At 38.3% G+C, this 18830-nt stretch overlaps 2 protein-coding genes across 10 annotated transcripts in view; both read right to left on the bottom strand.

Moving 5' to 3' along the window:
• LOC103060058 (cadherin-19) overlaps positions 1 to 18830 on the bottom strand; it is a 137477-nt gene that overhangs the window by 42844 nt on the left and 75803 nt on the right. For 5 of the 9 annotated variants that reach the window (XM_088130581.1, XM_088130582.1, XM_025167639.2 and 2 more), the window contains 2 exons: positions 9656 to 9883; positions 4562 to 4664 (listed from right to left, as the gene is read on the bottom strand). In XM_088130581.1, the coding sequence (XP_087986707.1) occupies positions 4562 to 4664; positions 9656 to 9853 (301 nt within the window). In that variant the 5' untranslated portion in view covers positions 9854 to 9883. Of the gene's footprint in view, positions 1 to 4561; positions 4665 to 9655; positions 9884 to 11483; positions 12415 to 15960; positions 16263 to 18515; positions 18603 to 18830 lie in introns of those variants that run through there. The other 4 variants (XM_025167640.2, XM_088130585.1, XM_025167641.2 and 1 more) reach the window with 4 other exon arrangements.
• LOC148213720 (uncharacterized) overlaps positions 1 to 18830 on the bottom strand; it is a 293222-nt gene that overhangs the window by 239554 nt on the left and 34838 nt on the right. The gene's annotated exons all lie outside the window — the stretch shown is intronic.

Genomic DNA, 18830 nt, shown 5'->3' with positions numbered 1-18830 from the left:
GAGTAATAATACTGATGAATGGAATTCAGGTTAAAGAGCTTGAATGGATGTTGTTACTAATTTTAATACTGCTCTCAACATTTATTGGACTTTTAAAAAAAAAAAATCCCATTGTTTCTTAGTTTTGGTTTGTTTTAAATTATATTTTCATTGCACATCAACCTGAATGTCTATAAATTCTATAACTCAGTCAAATGAACAAAAAAGTTGATACCAAAAGTCAAGCTGCTAAGTTGTGGGTCCCCCCCCCCACCACCACCAATACTACTTCTGCACTAATGGTCACCCTTTTTATACTTTCTGCTTTTGAAAATACATGCGTGCGTGTGAGCTGCTCTGTTCTTTTAATTTTCCACTTGCGGTAGAGTGAAGAGATGGTAATAAAAGAAAAAAAGAAAGCAATTGCACTTTATCAATCCCTAATTTAATGCCTGTGGTATGGCTTGAAAGAAAGAAACTCCAAGAAAGCAATGCAGCTATGACCCACAACAGGATTCTGATAGATTTTCATATCCTTGAGGTCCGTAATGAGCATTTTCTACTGAAGAACAGATACTACAATCCATCTACTGAAGACAATTTCATCTCTCCTTAGGAGTTGTCTGTGTCCTCGATCTAAATCTGATACCATCCCAAGGGCCTTTTGGGAGATTATACCCATGAAGAAATATTCCCAAGCAGTTCCTCTCTCTCTCTCTTTCTCTCATATTGCTGTTTTTATGTCCAACTCATTTCTTACCTAACTTCTAAATTTAAGTACAAATCAACCTCCCTGTCAGGTGGAAAAAGACCTACAGCATTTGCTAAGGCTTAGAGCATCACATTATTGCATCCTGCTATTGGATGCTTCACCTGTAAATTCATCAGCAGAGCCCCAAAAGATTTTTATTTTCTGATAAAAAGCTAAGATATTATCTGTAAAGAAGTTGATAGGGAAGGTGATTGTTGTCAAACCATTAAAAAATCCCCAAACATTCTTAAACTAATAACTTCTGAATTGTGTCATAGGTAACCCGTGCTGCAGATCCCACATTGGTTACCAGTAGGTTTCTGGGGCAATTTAAAAAGTTTTAACTATAAAGCCCTTTATGGTTTGGCACCAGTTTACCTTCAGGACTATATTCTCCCACTAGAATCAGCCTGAGCAGTTAATCTTGTTGGGAATTGCTGCTGGAGGTTCCCCACTTTCAGGAGGTGAGAGGACTGAAGCATAGAGGATCAGGCAGTGCCAGTCCTCTGGAATGGCTTCCCCATGAAAACTTCCCATTTTAACTACTTCCCATGACCAGCTGAAAAATGGGCATGGCTTTCTGGGTTGTTGGCTGCTGGGGTTGCTTATGCTTTATACTGTATATGCATATGTTTCTAATTTTAACCTAACTATGAATGTTCTAATTGATTGATTTATTGATTATGTGCCATCAAGTCACTGTCAACTCCTAAAATGTTCCTAATGATCTGTTCCTAGCCTGCTTTTTCAAGTCTTCCAGCTGTGTACTCATAGCCACTGTAACTGAGGCCATCCTCCTTGCTGCTGGTCATCCTCTTCTTCACTTTCCTTCCACCTTTCCCAGCATTAGAGCTTTGCCCAGAGAGCTAGAACTTCCCATGATGTTTCCATAGTAGGATAATTTGAGTCTGGTCATTTGTGCCCAAGTGAGAACTCTAGGTTGATTCGAATGATCCATCAGTTTGTTTTCTTAGCTGTCCACAGTATTCTCAGGAGTCTTCTCCAGCACCAATGTTCAAAAGTGTCAATACTCTTCTTAGCCTGCTTCTTGAAAGTCCACCTTTCACTTCCATAGGGTATCACAGGGAACACCATGGCTTGCACAATTCTGATCTTTGTAGGTATAGATGCATCACGGCAGAGCTTTCATGGTTGCTTTACCAAGTGCTAGTCTGCAGCGTATTTCTTGAATGCTTGTTCCTTTATTGTTGAATGTTTTAATTGTTACTATACATCTTGTGAATTGTATGTGTGTATGTGTGTATGTGTATTTCAAATTTGTCACTGCCCATCTCACTGCAGAGCGACTCTTGGGATTCTTTCAGGATTGCAGCAGGATATAAATGTAATAATAAAAATAAACAAATAGAATGCTAGGTGTATGCCACTTTCTTAACAGAAAGGTGTATACTCTTAATTCAGCTTCAGTAAGATTCACTGGGATACCTGGTTAATTAGTGTTGTTATGTGGAAGGGGCACTCCAATTTGATGCAGCTTTAATTGAAATGTGCCACTGGGTGGCACCCCAGACTGAAATGTCTTTTTCCCTTCAAAGCATTAGATCAGAAGAGCCACACTGCCTCGTTCTAGATGGAAGGAGCTTCTATCCACATCCTTTACACATGCAGGACCCCCCTTCTACTGAAGGAAAGTAGCCAGCTGAATTGTGTTGATGTCAGCTTCACTGAGGCCAAGTGACTTGATTTTCCAAATCAATGTGCCACCTTGAATTAAATCATTGTAGCAGTCAAGACAGATGCAGTGGCTGAAGATAGAACGGAGGTGCCTCTGGGCACGTCATTAAAATAGTGCAACTTTTTCAAACTTCCCTGTCAGCCTGGAAAGAAAAATCTCCTGGAGCTTTAGGAGTTGCATTATTTTTAATGAGTGGACTTCTTAAAGCAGCCACATTTTTTTTTCCAAGCTGAAAACTTTTGGCTGTTTTGTAGCACAGAGTCTTGCAACCATGTGATGCTGAAACTTTTTTTTTTCTTAATCATCTTCCAAGCATGTAAAACCTTATTAAAAACACTCAGTATGAATAACATGAAAGCTCCAGGAGAATGGGGGGGGGGGGGGGGAGCCTTTTAAATGAAACTTCAAGCCCACTGAAATACCCAATATGTATGGTGCACTCTAGTCATGTCCATTTTTAGAGATACATTGTATGTGTTGACATTTAAGCTACATGAACTATGTTTTATGCAAAGCACCAAATGCCTTAAGGAATGCTATATTGTTCCATTTGCAAAAGGTGTCATTTACTGTTATGCTTTCCTTGAGTCTAATGAAATGTATATGGGGGAGGAGAAAGCAGCAAGAAAGTGTGCTGAATGTTAAAACAAATGTGTATTCATCTTAATATAGATATTGATTCTTGAACAATTTTGCCCACCTTTGACTAGTATGCTAGTTGTGGCCCTTTTTGTAGCAAGAAATCCTTGTGATAGTGACTTATGCTCTCATCCCCTCTAGGTTATACTACTACAACACACTCTTTTAAAAAGGGCTACCTTTGAAGACAACTCAGAAACTCCAGTGCCAGCTGGTGAGTCAAAACAATACCTCTGCTACTTGTGGTTGTCAACTGGTACTCAGTTAAAAATGCTCCAGATTACATGTCTTGGCTCTGAGCTACATTTGAGACCATCTCCTCCAAGGAGAATCTCCCTCTTTTTTTTGTTCTTTTTGAGAGGAGATGCTTCTGGTTCCTATCCAGCATGAGGTTAAGGGATATGGACCTGGAGGTACTGTAGATCTTCTCTGTTGTGGCCTTCCTGCTATGAAGCAGCTTCTCCTCTGAGGTCAGATTGGCTCCTTCCATGCTGAGCTCTCAGCAGGTAGTTAAATATTCTTATTCCATTGTGCATTTGCTAATTACCTGTTTTTAAAAATCTATTGCAATTGTTGCTGTTATAAACCACCTAGAGGTTTGGGCTAGGCTGGCATAGAAATCTGTGCAATAAATAAATTAACATCTCTTGGAACTAAATATGTTACATATGTTGAAGATGTTACAAGCATCTGAAAAAGAACTGAAATGTATTTGTATGCACTTCAGGTACAAAGCTCCTTCCTCTTCGTTACAGCCAGATTCAATTATCTTGAAAATTGTCAGAAACTGAGTGATCCATACTGAATCAAGGCTTCACAAAACTGCCAGGTATATCTACCCAAATACCATGCAAATCTCAAGAAGCAAACTGGTCCAAAATATACAGTGAGAAGGCAAAGACAGAAAGATGGTCTTGTAAGTTGAATCCAGTGCAAATTGGAAAGGCAGCAAAAGGAGCTGCAATTCTCATCCAAATTGCTGGCAGCTGTCTTATGCCATTTCCAGTAGGGCTGCTCAAGCCAGAAGGAGTGGAATGGCTCTATTTTGCTTTACATCTTTATCAGTACTTGCACAGGTAAGCACACCTGAGTACAAATCTCTAGAGATGGGAACTGCAACTTTCTCAGGCCCAGGGCATCAGAAAATATAGGGGTTCCTGGATTCAATCCCTGGAAATTTAAGCTAAAGGATTTTTTGGGGGGAGGATGTTGGGGAACCTAGAAACCCACTCCCTGGAACATTATTGGACCAGATCAACAAAGAGTATTCTTGAATGCATATTTTTAAAAAAGCAGAAATCTCTAGAAAGTAGAAGTGCAGAAAATGGTGCCTCCAGAAAATCCAACCTCAGTGTATAATGGAACATATGTTTAAAATACAGAATCCTTGTGAAGTCTGGATCCTTGAAAAAAATGCACTCCTGTAGCAACTACAATACTTATTTTATCAGTACCAAGACAGCATCCATAGAAGGGCTAAGTACAAGACGCCATACCTTCTGGAGACATTTCAGGAACAGTGGCTTCATAAGGTCCATCCAAGAACTGTGGGCCACTGTCATTCAGAGAATTATCTTGCTTGCCTAAGTCAGACTTCAACTAAAAAAAAGAGTAAGAAGCTGATTTGCAAATATCATTCAAGCAAAGCTCATTGTTTTCAAAATGAAATCAAGGGGATGGATGGATGGATGGATGGATGGATGGATGGATGGATGGATGGATGGATGGATAGCCAGCCATGCTTTCTAGGTTGCGATTCATATTAATAGAAATGCTAACACACATAACATGACATGATGATGTATTGCTTGTCTGCCCAAATTTATTATTTTCAGCATTTTCTTCCTGGATCAGAAACAAACAGTTTTAGAATATGACATTTGCTACATAATTCTTGCCAATAGATTGGGCTGACAATCTGGCAACCATATTTACCAGCCAGATCATTGCATTTTGGATGGATATGAAAAAATGGCAAGTCCAAGAGATTATAGATCAAACAACAACAAACAACAGGGCTCAGGGCTCTACAGTCTCCCCCCTCCTTTTCAATATCCTCATGAAGCCCATGGGTGATATATCATTGATCATACCCAGTTATCCATCTCTGTCCCTGTCTGGCCAAGTGAAACTGTTTTAGTTTTTTCCCACTGCCTGGAACCTGTAAGAGTTTGGATGGGGACAAGCAGGTTGAGGCTCAGTCCTGCCAAGACTGAGTGGGTATGGGTTTTGGGGGCCCCAGATCTGGAATTAGAGTGTTTCCATTTTGGTTCTGGATGGAGTAGCACTCCCCCGTTGAGACTTGCAGTGTAATCTGGGAGTTCTCCTGGACTTACAGCTCCTGCTTGAAGAAGAGGTGACAGTTGTGGCCAGTGGGTCCTCTGCACAACTACATCTTCTGAGCCAGTTGCACCCATTCCTGGATTGGGAGGCCTTGCTCAGTCAGTCATGCCCTAGTCATCTCCTGATTGGACTACTGCAATGCACTGTACATGGGGATGTCCTGAAGACCATCTGTAAACTTCAGTTGATCCAGAATGCAGCAGTGTAGGTAATTATGGGTGCAGCTTGTTATGCCCTTGTAATACTACTGCTATGTAAGTTGCACTGGCTCCCAATATGGAGTCCTTCAATGTGAAGGTTATGACCTTTAACACCCTACATTGCAAAGGACCAAGTTATTTGTGGGACCACCTTCTTCCACATCCCATCCCACATGCTCCCACAGGGAGGGCATGCTCCAGATTCCTTCTTTTAAACTTTGCCACCTTATGAGATCTAGGAAACATGCCTTTTCAGTGGCTGCCCTTGTGCTCTGCAATGATCTCCCTCTCCAATACATGACAGGCCCCCAACTCTGTTTACCTTTAGAAAAGCTGTTAAGACCTGGGTTTTCCCCAGGCATTTGAGGAAGAGTCCACTTTGGTTGTTTTTATTATATTTATATTAGTCACAATTTTATACTCTGTATTTTATATTTATATAATGTGTATGTTTTATGTTATTTTGTTCTTTTGGCTTATTGTTTGTTTTTCTGCTGTACATTGCTCAGTCATATTGTTTCTGTTGGGTGACCTTATAAATATAGTAAATTAAAAAAATAAATAAAGTAAAATCCAATTTAGCAGTTCTCTCGAGTGTGAATAAAGTTTCAATATGCATATTTAAATTGTATTGTATACCCATTTGAGGCTATGCCATGGCCCAACCTGGACTTTTTCTACAATATTTCCTTCTCTTTCCCTTCTTTGCTGCTTTTGATTAATATAATCTATAGCCTGAAGAAGAATTTCCCTGCTTATTTTGTAACCCTTTGAGTTGATCTAGTAAAGTATGATCTTATTGATTTTTGGTACTATTTAAATTTTGTTTTAATCAGTGGAGATGCAAATATCTTGGGAATATACATTTTAACTCTTTATTTTTATTTTCTGTCCTAGATTTCTTCCTACTTTTTATGCCTCCCACCACATCAATGTTGTCCTACCTTTGAACTATATACTCTGATTAACATTCCTAAAACAGCATATGTCACAAAACAAAGCATATCACTCTCCCTCTAATTACAAGTTCTAAATAAATAGCATAACACCTAGAGAAGAACTTAGTACACTAACTTAGAATGCAAAATAATATATGCTCTGCTCTCACGTTGCTTTTGATTTATTTCTAACAAATCTCAGAAATTCTGAATGGGAGGAACTAAGTGTCTGTAAATATCTCCAAGCATGATAATTTTAATTTTTGATGCATGGCAAGTGATTTACATGTTCCCCTGCCCACTGCACATATGTCCAGCTTTGACCTTGGTCCCACTTCTAGATTTTTGAGGCAGGAGAAGATTGAAGAACCTTCATGGAGCAAACCAAAGATCCCTTCACTCCAGCATTCTGTGTCACGCAGTAGCCAATTCAATATATTTGGCAGACTCATAGGCATGTAGGAAAGGGCACTAGGTCTCTTCTACCCTGGGTGTTTAAAATTTATTACCAGTGATTCAGGAGGCATTATATAGTCATCCTGACTTGAGCCACTAACAGTTCAACCCTCCATGAATTTATTTAGCTCCCTTTTAAACACTCCAAATTGGTGGTTATCACCATATGTGATGGCAACAAATCCTATAGTTTAACCTCATTTTATGTAAAATTGTATTTTCCTGCATTTTGTTTCAGCAGATGACCTCAAGTTCTAACACTATATGAGAGAACCATGCTTGATTTTATATATCTTCATCTTGTCTCTATTACTTCACTTGACTCTAAGTTAAAAAGCCCCCAAAGCTATAATCGTTTCTACATAGTTGTTCTATCTGCTAATAATTTTGTTGCCATTTTTTAAAAACATCTTCCAGTTCTATTGCATGCTTTCTGAGGTGCATGACCAGAATTGTGTACAGTAATTGAAATGCAGTCTTATTAGAGATGTATATGAAGGTACTTTTATTTTTGGGTTCATTCCTAATGATCCCAAAAATAAAAGTACCCTTGTCTTTTCTTAGTACTCACACCACCGCCATGGTGAATAATAATCACATTGCATACTGAGCTAAGTCTCCCCTCCCCTCCCCACCCAACCAGGATGTCAGAATAAATAGACTATTGGTTTGATAAGTTAGGTTTAGTCTATTATTCATATTCAAAGGAAACCATCAAGAGTCCTTATAAATGCACTGTGGAAATTCACTGAAAAGAGACAAGGAAAAGCAACTCTTCATCTCCTACGTGCACTATGCTTTATGTAGGTCACGATGTACTAGAGTCACTTTTTTTGGAATCCATATTAAAAATCCACATTTGAATTTCCTTACTCTTTTGTTGATTTTTTAAAAAGCAAACTTTCAGATATATGAGTACATTTTAAAAGGATACCAAGTTTGTGGATGCACACATTTGAATGTGAGTCTCTCTTTGCCCCTTTTGAAATAAGTCATCATATTTCCACCATGGTTGCTTTGAAAAGCTGTGAAAAGTAATTAATGGATTTTGAGCACTTCACCCTTTGGGCCCAATTAAATGTTAGCGCTAGTTAATTAGTGGTTAAACTTTTTGCCATTTATTCAGCTTGAAAGTTGCCTTACAGAAAAGGTTGCAAGATCTAGAGATCAAAAAAATGGATTTAGGTTTGTTTTTGTTTACATGTTTGGTCTTGCTTTTTCCAGCAGTAAAGGAGAAGGAGACAAAATCAGAGACGAGGAGCAAAAGCATAGAGGAGAAGGAAGAATCCAGGATAAAATTAGCAAATGTGCAACCAGTGTCTATATTTTAAGGAGGACAAAAAAATAATTGCTCATTGTGGCCAAGCCACATTAAAGTAATGAACCATGCATGCCCCTAGAGCTGGCTTACTGGTAAAAGAATTTAGTATTAGTTTGCTTCATTAAAAATTAATGACAAGTAAATTAGCCACTACTTAACATAATCAAATATCCAGCTAAGTGATTCTGGTAAACTCATTCCTTGTTCTGTGTGTCTACTCTGATGAAGAACCGAAACCGAACAACAGTGACAAAAGGTTGAAGTCAATTGCCAGATGTTGATAATGAGTAAATTCTGTCTTTTATTTTGGAAGACGAAAAGGGTTGGTCAGTTCCACAAATTTGCCTTTCCAACTAGGCATTCCAACGCTTGACACCTTCTAGAAGTATTGGAGCCCAAATTCTCAAAATTGCTGGTGCTAGTCCAGGACCCCTTAATTCAGGAGAAGCCCAAATAACCCCAAGAGACCAGCAGCAATGAGATAATGCCAGTGACCAGCTGGTGAAGCCCCACAGAAGAATACCACATTTCAAATGATTTTTAAAAAATCAAAATACAAGCAGCAAAACTACTGCTGCCTTATGAATATTCAGTCATGCAAAAGAATTGCTCTCTTGCCATGTAGGCGATGTCACTGGCAGTATCACCCAAGGTAATATCTGGTTGGTTTCACTGCCTGACGTCCCACTCCACCAGTTAAAAAGATGCCATCTTCTGCTGTGTGTATTGACCCTCAAGCATCTGGTGCAGCATTTTCACAGTGCACAGCACCTCTGGCTATGGAATCTGAAGGAGAGGTGATGCCTGGGTGTGAAGATGCACAAGAGGATCGCAGCAGGGACGTGATGGCAGTGAAAGCAGAGGCAGAGGCATCAGCAGGAGGAAGGATAAAGTGGGGGAGAAAAGGGAGTAAAAACAAGTGGAAGGAATAGCCTGGATAAGGGAATGATCAAGAAAGCCTGGTCCCACAAGGCTCTTGTCTACCTTTTTACATGTTGCAACCTCTCAGCAAGAATTCCCAGCTCCCTGTCCAAATGTACTTTCTGTACAGAGAAACTCTATGCCTAAATTAAAGCTGAGTCAGAACTGATCCAGATTATGTTAAATGAGAACCTTTAGGGTAATAGTAGAGAACGTAAGGTCAACTATTGCTCCTATGCATCCATATCTTTATATGTCATTGTGTATTGCTACACATACAGTACATCACAAGAAAGTTTCAAGGAAAATGTTTTCTCACCAGGCCAGATCAAAGGAAAGCTTAGAGAAGCAGCAAGATATTAATCAACACCTCAGTCTCTTGCTAATCTCTCTTCAGAAGAATTACCGTACCTGGCCTGATTTCAAAGGAAGTGTTGACATCATTTTTTCCTGTGCAACCAGCAAGCTCCGAATGTGGCTATGTTTCACACCTGGAGATCTCATCAAACCTTGCTCCGTGTCCTTGGTGTTACAATTGTGCATGCAAGGAAGACATGGTCCCAGCTGAAGGAGGGTCAAAGCAAAAGAAATCCATTTCTGACAATACATGCTGAGATTCCCTTTTCAATCAATATGCATCTGTGGGAAGAAAAAAAAAGTAACTCTTAGAGCAGAAACACTGTTTCTCTCTCAAATTGATGAGAGCCACCCTTAAAAAAATTAAGCATCTCTGTTTCCATGTTTGTTTTCCAGAAACATGTAAACCCACAAACTGCATACAGACAGGAAAATCATCTTTCCTTTCTTATATCTGACCAATTAAGCTTTATCGTTCTTGTTATGCAATCTAACAACAATTCTAAAATTTATTTGGAGCTAAAGGCACCTAGAGGGGAAAATAAAGAGGGTTTTGTTTTGTTTTTTTGCCAATTTCAACCAGTCCAGTAATGAATATATTCCCTTTTAGCCCTGTTTGTTTTCTCCTAGTGCAGTGTTTCTCAACGTCAGTAACTTTACGATGTGTGGACTCCAGCTCCCAGCATGCTATTCTCCTTATGTTATTTCTCCCGAAGAGAGTACAGCCCTGAGAGATGATCAGTGCTGTGACATCCAGACAAACAGAAATGCCAGTGACAGAATGTTCAGGTGGAAGCTTTCATGCCTGTTCTCATACAGTATACACAAAGATCCTTTTCCTACATGGGACTCAAAAGGATTTGATCCGGATGTTTGGTGAAATGGATTTCCTCACGTTTACTCATTTGCATGCCTTCTATTATACAGACCTGAATGCTAAGATTGAAATTAGCTACAGTAGTTCTAGACTTTATTTCTGTTTGTTTTTTGGAATGGGAGAAGTCTTTTACTTTGATAAAAAGATTGATCAGATATGTCTCTCTCTTTTTTTTTTAAATTTAATTATTTATTTTAAAAGGAAAAAAAAAGACAAATAGAAATTACAAAACAGATATTACACGGAAGAATTTACAAAGTAATATAAGATAAAATTAAAAGAAAATACAAACTCTTCCACTGGAAGAAACATTTCACTTTTATCCTCATGTATCATCTTGGATTAAAACAAATATAAAGATAAGTTTTGTGACAGTTTCATGCTTTAGTGCTTACAAAACTGTTACATTTCACTTTATTAAAATCAAATTTTAGATTAGCTAACACATCTACATGATAAAAATAAAGAATCATAGTTAAGGAGCTTAGAGTCTCTTAAATTCTTTGAAGAGAATCTTCTCTCATGGCAGCGAGATAGGATTTCGCTGTAGCTTGAGCAAGGACTGTCCTTCTCCCCACCTACCCTCCTGCTTGGAACCTAGGCCTATACTTACAGTGGCCATACATCCTTTATTATAAAGGACAGCCCTCTATTTCAGAAAACTGTCCTTTAGATTGATTCATTTTTCAAAAACTCAGTTTTGCCCTTTATTTTGGTCATTTAACTTTTATCATATAAATTGTACCACTTAATGCACAGTCTTTCACATTCATGTGAAAAATATGGAAATTGAATTGTCCTTTTAAAATAAATGTAGATATTTTTATTAAAATATGCATGTTTGTATTTTTTTAAAAAGTTAAAGTTTTGCTCTTGAATTTTCCTTTGTAAAGCAAAGTTATACACATAAACAATTACAATTTTTTATCCTTTTGAACCTCTTTCAGAATTGCCTCTTTTTCAGGTTTGTCCTATATTTTTTCCAAAAAAATATGGTGACTGTACCTGTACTATATAAAAAGGTTCACTGCAGAGCCAGATGCATGGAAACCCAGAGCCTTAAAAAAAAAAAAAAAAACCTCAGAGGCCTCTAAACATTGTTACAAGCTGTAATTTTTCAGCTAACAGATGAATGAAACTATTAAAGACATGCCTGGAGAGTAATCAAGCCAACTATATTTTTCAGTAAAAATAAATGAATGAAATTAAATTTAGTTCTGCCCGTGCCACACCCACCATTTTGGTGAAACGCAGCCTCTGCATGCCCCTCGGTGGTTTGGTGTGATTAAGTCTGAAAAACGTTATGCACCCCTGGCTACCTGTTTAAAACAATCATAAAATGGCAGAGAACTACAAAACAATTTAGCCTTCCAAATCCAGATCCTGCTCAGTGGAATAATCCAGATTGAAACAACTCAGACAGATAGTTGTATATGTATGTATGTGTGTAAAATAAATTTCACTGTGGTACTCTAAGTGAGGAAGGTGTTACCCCTTTCACTTCATTATTAGCAATTAACCTGCAGGTGTATTTCAATTGCTTACATAAAGCAGGTCACAGTGTTAAACATAATGGATAAGACTGTTTCATACAATACTCTGTGTATTTATCAAATACACAGGCCTTGAATATGTATTTGACTTACATGTATAGGTTTTGGTAGGTCTACCTTCTAAAAAAGTGCCACTAATATAAGATAACTTCAATACTATCAGTTTAATGGAAGAAAAGAAAATGTAGCCCTCAAATTCATGGTTCAGAATAAAAATGGATAAATGGATGTTAAAAAGTATGCATTTGGCAAGGCCAGCTTTTTCACTAGATGTACACAGTCAGCAGTTGCTCTAAGTGGCTTTTTCATAGGTGAGGTTAATAAAAGGTGTATGTGAGGAAAGGTTTGACAGGTAGCTGTTGTATTTCTTCCAGTGAGTGTCAATCTCTCTGGATTATTCTTAGCACCACTTCCCCCACCCCCCACCCCGGGACAACACTCATTGAGGACTCATCTTTTAGATTATGTGAACTAGCTTAGAACTATCACTACAGCCATAGCTCTGACATTTTGCTGCAACCAGGGTGAAAAGTGAAGAAACTCTTTTTCTTCTTCTTACCCAAAGATTACAGTGAGAGGAAAAGTCCCCTCTAGAAGTACTGAAGGAATGAGAAGACTTTATGTATGGGGATATCAATGTTTACTCTAACCAGAGCTGGACAAAGGTCCTTTTGAAATTCCCCATCAAATTTGGGGGCAAATAAATAGAATGAATTCTTCCTCTGAATTTTCCCACAGAAAAAAGAAGAATCTCCAACAATTTAGCAAGGGCAGGACTCTTCTCCCCATGAACATACCCAATGGGGCAATTCCTCTCACAATGACTTCCCTTGGGGTTCATGAAAGCAAGGGCATGCAGGGAGGTTGCTGACTGCTGGAGAGATGACTGCACAGGGAAAACTAGATGATTTATACACACATTTGGCCACCCCATAACTAAAAGATTGGTACAAGAACTTCACAGTGGTCCCCTGAGTTTTCTTCTTCACTGAAAGTAATTTCTAATTCCCCCCCCCCATAACTTGATTAAGAACTAGCAGCAAAAAAAATAAAAAAATAAAAAGCATATCTGCATCCAACACACCCAGATTTTCATATATACCACTGGAAACCAGTTTCAGAACATGTATGATAATAGAATTTTCCACTGGGGCCTCCAGCACTGGGGCCTCTACATGTCATTCATCATGTACACCCTGTGTCTCTGCCAGAGACACAGCCATGACCCTGTTTCAGCTGACATCTTAGGAAGGTTAGGATTGTAGATTTCCTCCCCGAATGTTATACATCTCCTTACATAGGATGATGAATTATTTGTACAGTGGTAGCTCTACTTACGAATGCCCCTACTTACATGCGGCGCGCAGGTGTTTTGCTGCCCTGTTGCGTGGCGCGCGGGCGCTTTTCCACCCCTGACGCACGGCACGCGGGCGTTTTGCCGCCCTGCAGCGTGGTGCGCAGGCACTTTTCCGCCCCTGATGCATGGTCCGCGGACACCAGAATGGATTAACGGTAATTACATTGAACCTTATGGGAAAATTTGCTTCGGGGTGCGACCAAATTCGGAGGGCGGAACGGATTAACCGTATTTACATTGAACCTTATGGGAAAATTTACCTCGACTTGCGACCAACTCAACTTGCGATCAGAGTCACAGAACGGATTAAGTTCATAAGTAGAGGTACCACTGTATTAGACACTATCTATATTCCATATTATTCAGATGCCATATAGTTCAACTTTCACTGAACTCAATAAAAAAAACATCATCAGACCTGACTAACAACCACTACTCAATATATCATCATTTTTACCTACTTCACAAATGAAATAATTTCATTTTCTTCTCAGCAAATCAGACAGGTGTGTCATACTTAAACATCAGTCCTGGATTGAGGAAATTATGTATATTGCTTATCAGCTGTAAATTAATTGAAATATTAATCTCCTGTTTTTGACAACAGTTCTTCTGCCTAGAGAATTTCAATTGTTATCTTATTATGCATAAAAAAGAATGTTATAAAGAGAAGCTTATTATAACACGGATGGCACATTCTATAGATACATCTATCAGCTTAATAAATATACAGAAATGATGTTCTGTCTCTACTATAGGCATCTCATGTTGAAGGCATTTGGAAACAGGCATCACTAATGGACAACGTCAAGGGTGTAACTAATCTCTGTGTCAATTGAATCAGGTATAACTATGAGGAACAGCTGTACAGAGTTATACCAAGATTTAGGATAGCCTCCAGATAAATATTTAGGAAAGCCTGCCCAAAGCTGTAGCTTGTGATTTCCTTTTTCTTGTGGATATCTAATTTCCAAATCACCTGCCCTTTATTAGAATGCATGTTTGAGGGTTTCCTTTTGTTCTTTGCATATTTCCAGTTTATGTATTTGCTGGAACACAGAATATTTATTCCTTTATTTTGCACCATTTCATGGCTTTGCTTTTAATATAAATTAGTGCAAATGACAAAAATACTCCATGGATGCATGCACACACAAATGTGTACCCCAAAACACATAATCTAACCATGCAAGCAAGACTTGTACTTTGCAGTTACTTTGTAGAAGTAACTGGTGTGATGCTTAATCTTTAACTGCCATTTTTTTTTCTCCAAGTGCATAATGTGTAACAAAAGAGTATGTTTTCTTTACAGCCATACAGGTACTTAGAAATACCAAATGACATCAAGTATTGGTGAGAATTCTGAAGTGGAATCCAGACACATGTGAATGGATGAAGACAAAAGATTGTGGGAAAGTTATTTTATGTCATGAATGCAACAAGATACAGTCCTCCAGATGTTGATATATAACCATTTTCAGGCAGCATGGCCAGTTGCTGTAATCCAGCAACATCTGGAGGACAATGTGTTGTGCAGTCATATTTGTATGCTTTCTTTTTGAACAAACTGTTGTTCAGATAAAGGACAAGCATCATATTTTACATCATAGAACCATTTACCAAATGTCCTCCATCTTTCATATGGAAAAGTTAGTACCCACAGGCAAGCTGGTGAATGTTCCTAAGTAAACATTTTTATAACTTCTACAATAATTTCATTGATATTCCACATTTATTCCAAAGAGGCAAAGATTGTGTTCCCCTACACATTTTAATCTCCCCAAAGTCAGGCAGGATATACCTGAAAATGGAAATTCAGTTGAATGCAAATAACCAGGTGTGAATTTCTAACTGCAAGTCTGACTTGGGAGGCAGTAGGAATAGAAGACTGTAGTAGGAAATTAGAGTTTTCCATATGTGCAGATTCTGTCCTTTTATATGATTTCACACCATGGGAAAAATGGCAAGAAATCCCACACAGCTATTCTAATAGCATAGAGATTTGGATCACAGTCTCTAGGTTTTCTAAATTCAATTTAATGTTTAAGATAATCTTTTCAATAGTAATAATAACAACACTTCCAGGAAGAAAAAGCTCTTATATATCGACACCTGCAGATAATTTAGGAAGTTTATATTTACACTTTAAATGTCATCTTCATTATCTCAATAATACCCAAGGCAAAAGGCAAACATAAGTCAAATATATGTCATTAAAGCATTTGTTAAACTGGTATTCTTTCCAAGAAAGATTTTGTTCAATTACGAATTGTGTGCTAAGGATGAATATAATACCACTCACAGTTTAGGATTTGGTGAAATCTACCAGGTTGGTATAAATTAATCATCATCATCATCACCACCACCACCACCACCATCTTAAAGTTCAAATTCAGTGGCAGAAATACCATCAAGGCAATTAACACCTGGGCAATTCCAGTCATTAGATACATAGCTGGAATAGTGGACTGGATTCAAGCAAAACTAAAAGCCCTTGATAGGAAGACCAGAAAAATAATAACAATGACTCATGCCTTTCATCCACACAGCAACATTGACAGACTCTACTTACCAAGGAGCATGGGTGGGCATGGAATGTTGCAGGTACAGCAGACAGTTGAAGAAGAAAAAAGGGCATTAGAAGAATATCTGAAGGACAGTGAAGAAGATGCACTGAAGGTAGTACACCATGAAGGCTTACTGAATACCAAAGAAACCAAACTGGCCTATAAGAAAAACCAAATGAAGAACAAAAAAGAGACATGGCAAGGCAAAGTATTACATGGCCAGAACACAAAAAAACTAGCAGGCAAAGCAGATAACAAGACCTGGGAATGGCTAAGAGCAGGAAAGTTGAAGAAAGAGACAGAGGGGCTACTTCTGGCTGCACAAGACCAAGCCTTAAGAACAAATGCATACAAAGCCAGAACTGAGAAGACAGCAACAGACAGCAAATACCATCTCTGCAAAGAAGCTGAAGAAACACTGGACCACCCAGTTAGCTGCTGCAAGAAGATCACACAGACTGACTACAGACAATGGCATGTCCTTGTAGCAACAATGATGTATTGGAATATCTGCAAAAAATACCATTTGTTTGCAAGCAAGAACTGGTGGGACCACAAAATGGACAAAGTAATAGAAAATGAAGAAGCTAAAGTGCTCTGGGACTTTAGAATCCAAACACACAAGCATCTGCCACATAACACCCCAGATTTAACAATTGTTGATAAGAAAGACAAAAATGTCTGGATAGTGGATATTGCAATACCTGGAGACAGCAGAACAGAAGAGAAAGAACTTGAGAAAATAACAAAATACAAAGACCTGCAAATAGCAGTAGAACAACCATGGCAAAAGAAAGCAAAGGTAGTACCAATAGTAATAGGCATCTTGGGCGCAATCCCAAAACATCTGGAGTACCACTTGAACATCATCGGCATTGACAAAATCACCATCAGTCAGTTGCAAAAGGCAGCTTTACTTGGAACAGCTTACATCTTGGGATGACACCTTTAACACCATCAGACAACAACATCTGCCTATCCCAGGTCCTTGGAAGGACTCAATAGGTGGATAAAAATGCCAAATCCAGTCTAAACATCTGGCTGACTATAAGACCAACAATGTTTATCGCTATAATTTATGTATCAATAGTGCTAATTAATTAGCTTTTTAATTGCTTTTGAAAAGCACTGTTTAATTTTTGCAGTCAGCATGAAGGAAGAGCTGATGACACACTGGCTTCTTCCTATTGATTAAGAATTGTGTGTACAGTGAGCTTATTAGAAATAAGTTGATTTCCATTTCACTTGAAGATATTATTTTTGTTTTGTTTTGTTTTGCTTTTACAAAGTAACATAGCATGAAACTCTTTTGTGTTTGAACCTTTTTAACGGAACCTAATTTCCATGTCTAATAACAAGAGCTTAGTCAGAATTAGGTTCCATTAAAAAGGTTCAAACACAAAAGAGTTTCATGCTATGTTACTTTGTAAAAACAGATTTTCATGAGCTTTATTTGCTACCAGATACAAATGCATACAGCCCATGTCCTGTCAAGAAGTCAGGCAGATTCTCTCACAGCACACCGAGGAACTGGGAAACCAAGCAAATGTAAGAAGTTAGTCTTACAGCCAGTAGTCACAATCCATGTTAATCTTTGATTTTCCAATGGGCCTAAACAAAATAAATCATATTTTTCTCTGGATACATCATCACTGTCCACCAAATTGCTACTTTAATGGTGCAGAATTGATGGACCTGGTGTCCTACTTTGCATGTGTGTTCTGGTGCCATTACATACCAAAAAAAAAAGAAGTTAAAGCTGGAGTAACCAGAGGCCACTGTCCATGCTGATTACCCACAGTATTATTTCCAGTGCTTCTGGAAAGTTCTGCGTCCCTTTATAGAGTGATAATATAAATTGTTGCCTGTTCTTCATCTCCCTCCCTGCTTTTTCCTATCTTTTGCCAGTTTCACCTGTTTGTGAGGTTGGCTGATGTTTACTAAATAAACACAAAGCCATATTTCTTGCTAGCTGAACTGAGTGATGTGTCTGCTTATTTTGACTTGGACGTAGGGACTGACTAGGAGGAGTGTGCTCAGTGCAAACAAAACTGGAAATTAAATCACCCACAATAATTTTCTAAGTTGTGACACATGGAAATTGTTTTGTTTTACTACAAACAAATATTTTCAGAGATCCAGTTAGCTATATTTGTTTCTCTGACAGATTTCCATGAGTTTTATTTGTTGCCAGATATGAATATGCATAGCCTCTCATGTTAAGAATTCAAACAAATTTTGTCACAGCACACTGAGGAATTGGAGAACCAAGCAAGCTAACCTCAACCTGCCACCAGCGTATACCCCGAGCACGACCCTTGCTGACCAAATGTTGAGCATTGATTAAAAGGGTCACTTTTCACACATAGATGAGTAGTCTCCAATTATCATTAGGTGAGTTTCATCCCCCTGATGATCTCTATTTACTATTTCTTTTGGGTTCATGTTCTTCTCTTATTATTTTTATATGGGTATTTTAACTCTCATATGTAAGCTGCCTAGAGTTAATGTGGTGATTGAGGCAAATAAACAAATGAATAAATGAATGCTGAATATTCACAGAACAGTTGTTTGATCATCTTGCAGAGACAATAGCTTCAATGGCTTCCACTTCATCTTTGAGCATAATTAAACCTTTGGTTATGACCTGAAAAAAAAATAAAGACTCTGAGACCAAACTGATAGAAATGCCATTCTTTCCTGTATGCAGCTGCCTGGGGATCTCTGGGAAAAGCCATTTTTTAATGATTCCATCACTATCAGAAGCACAGTTCTAAAGCAAATACAGGAGACAAGGCTAACTCCATCCCTCTTGTCCATCATAGCAGCTGACCAAGTTTCACCTGTTTTCCCCCACCAGGTATTAAATTTTAAA

This window comes from Python bivittatus, unplaced genomic scaffold (genome assembly GCF_059951505.1).
Source record: "Python bivittatus isolate LINGU-HERP-01145 unplaced genomic scaffold, Pbiv_v1 ctg000840_np1212, whole genome shotgun sequence".
Lineage (NCBI taxonomy): Eukaryota > Metazoa > Chordata > Lepidosauria > Squamata > Pythonidae > Python > Python bivittatus.
The sequence above is the reverse complement of the archived record's forward strand: the minus strand, read 5'-3'. Positions and strand labels throughout refer to the sequence as shown.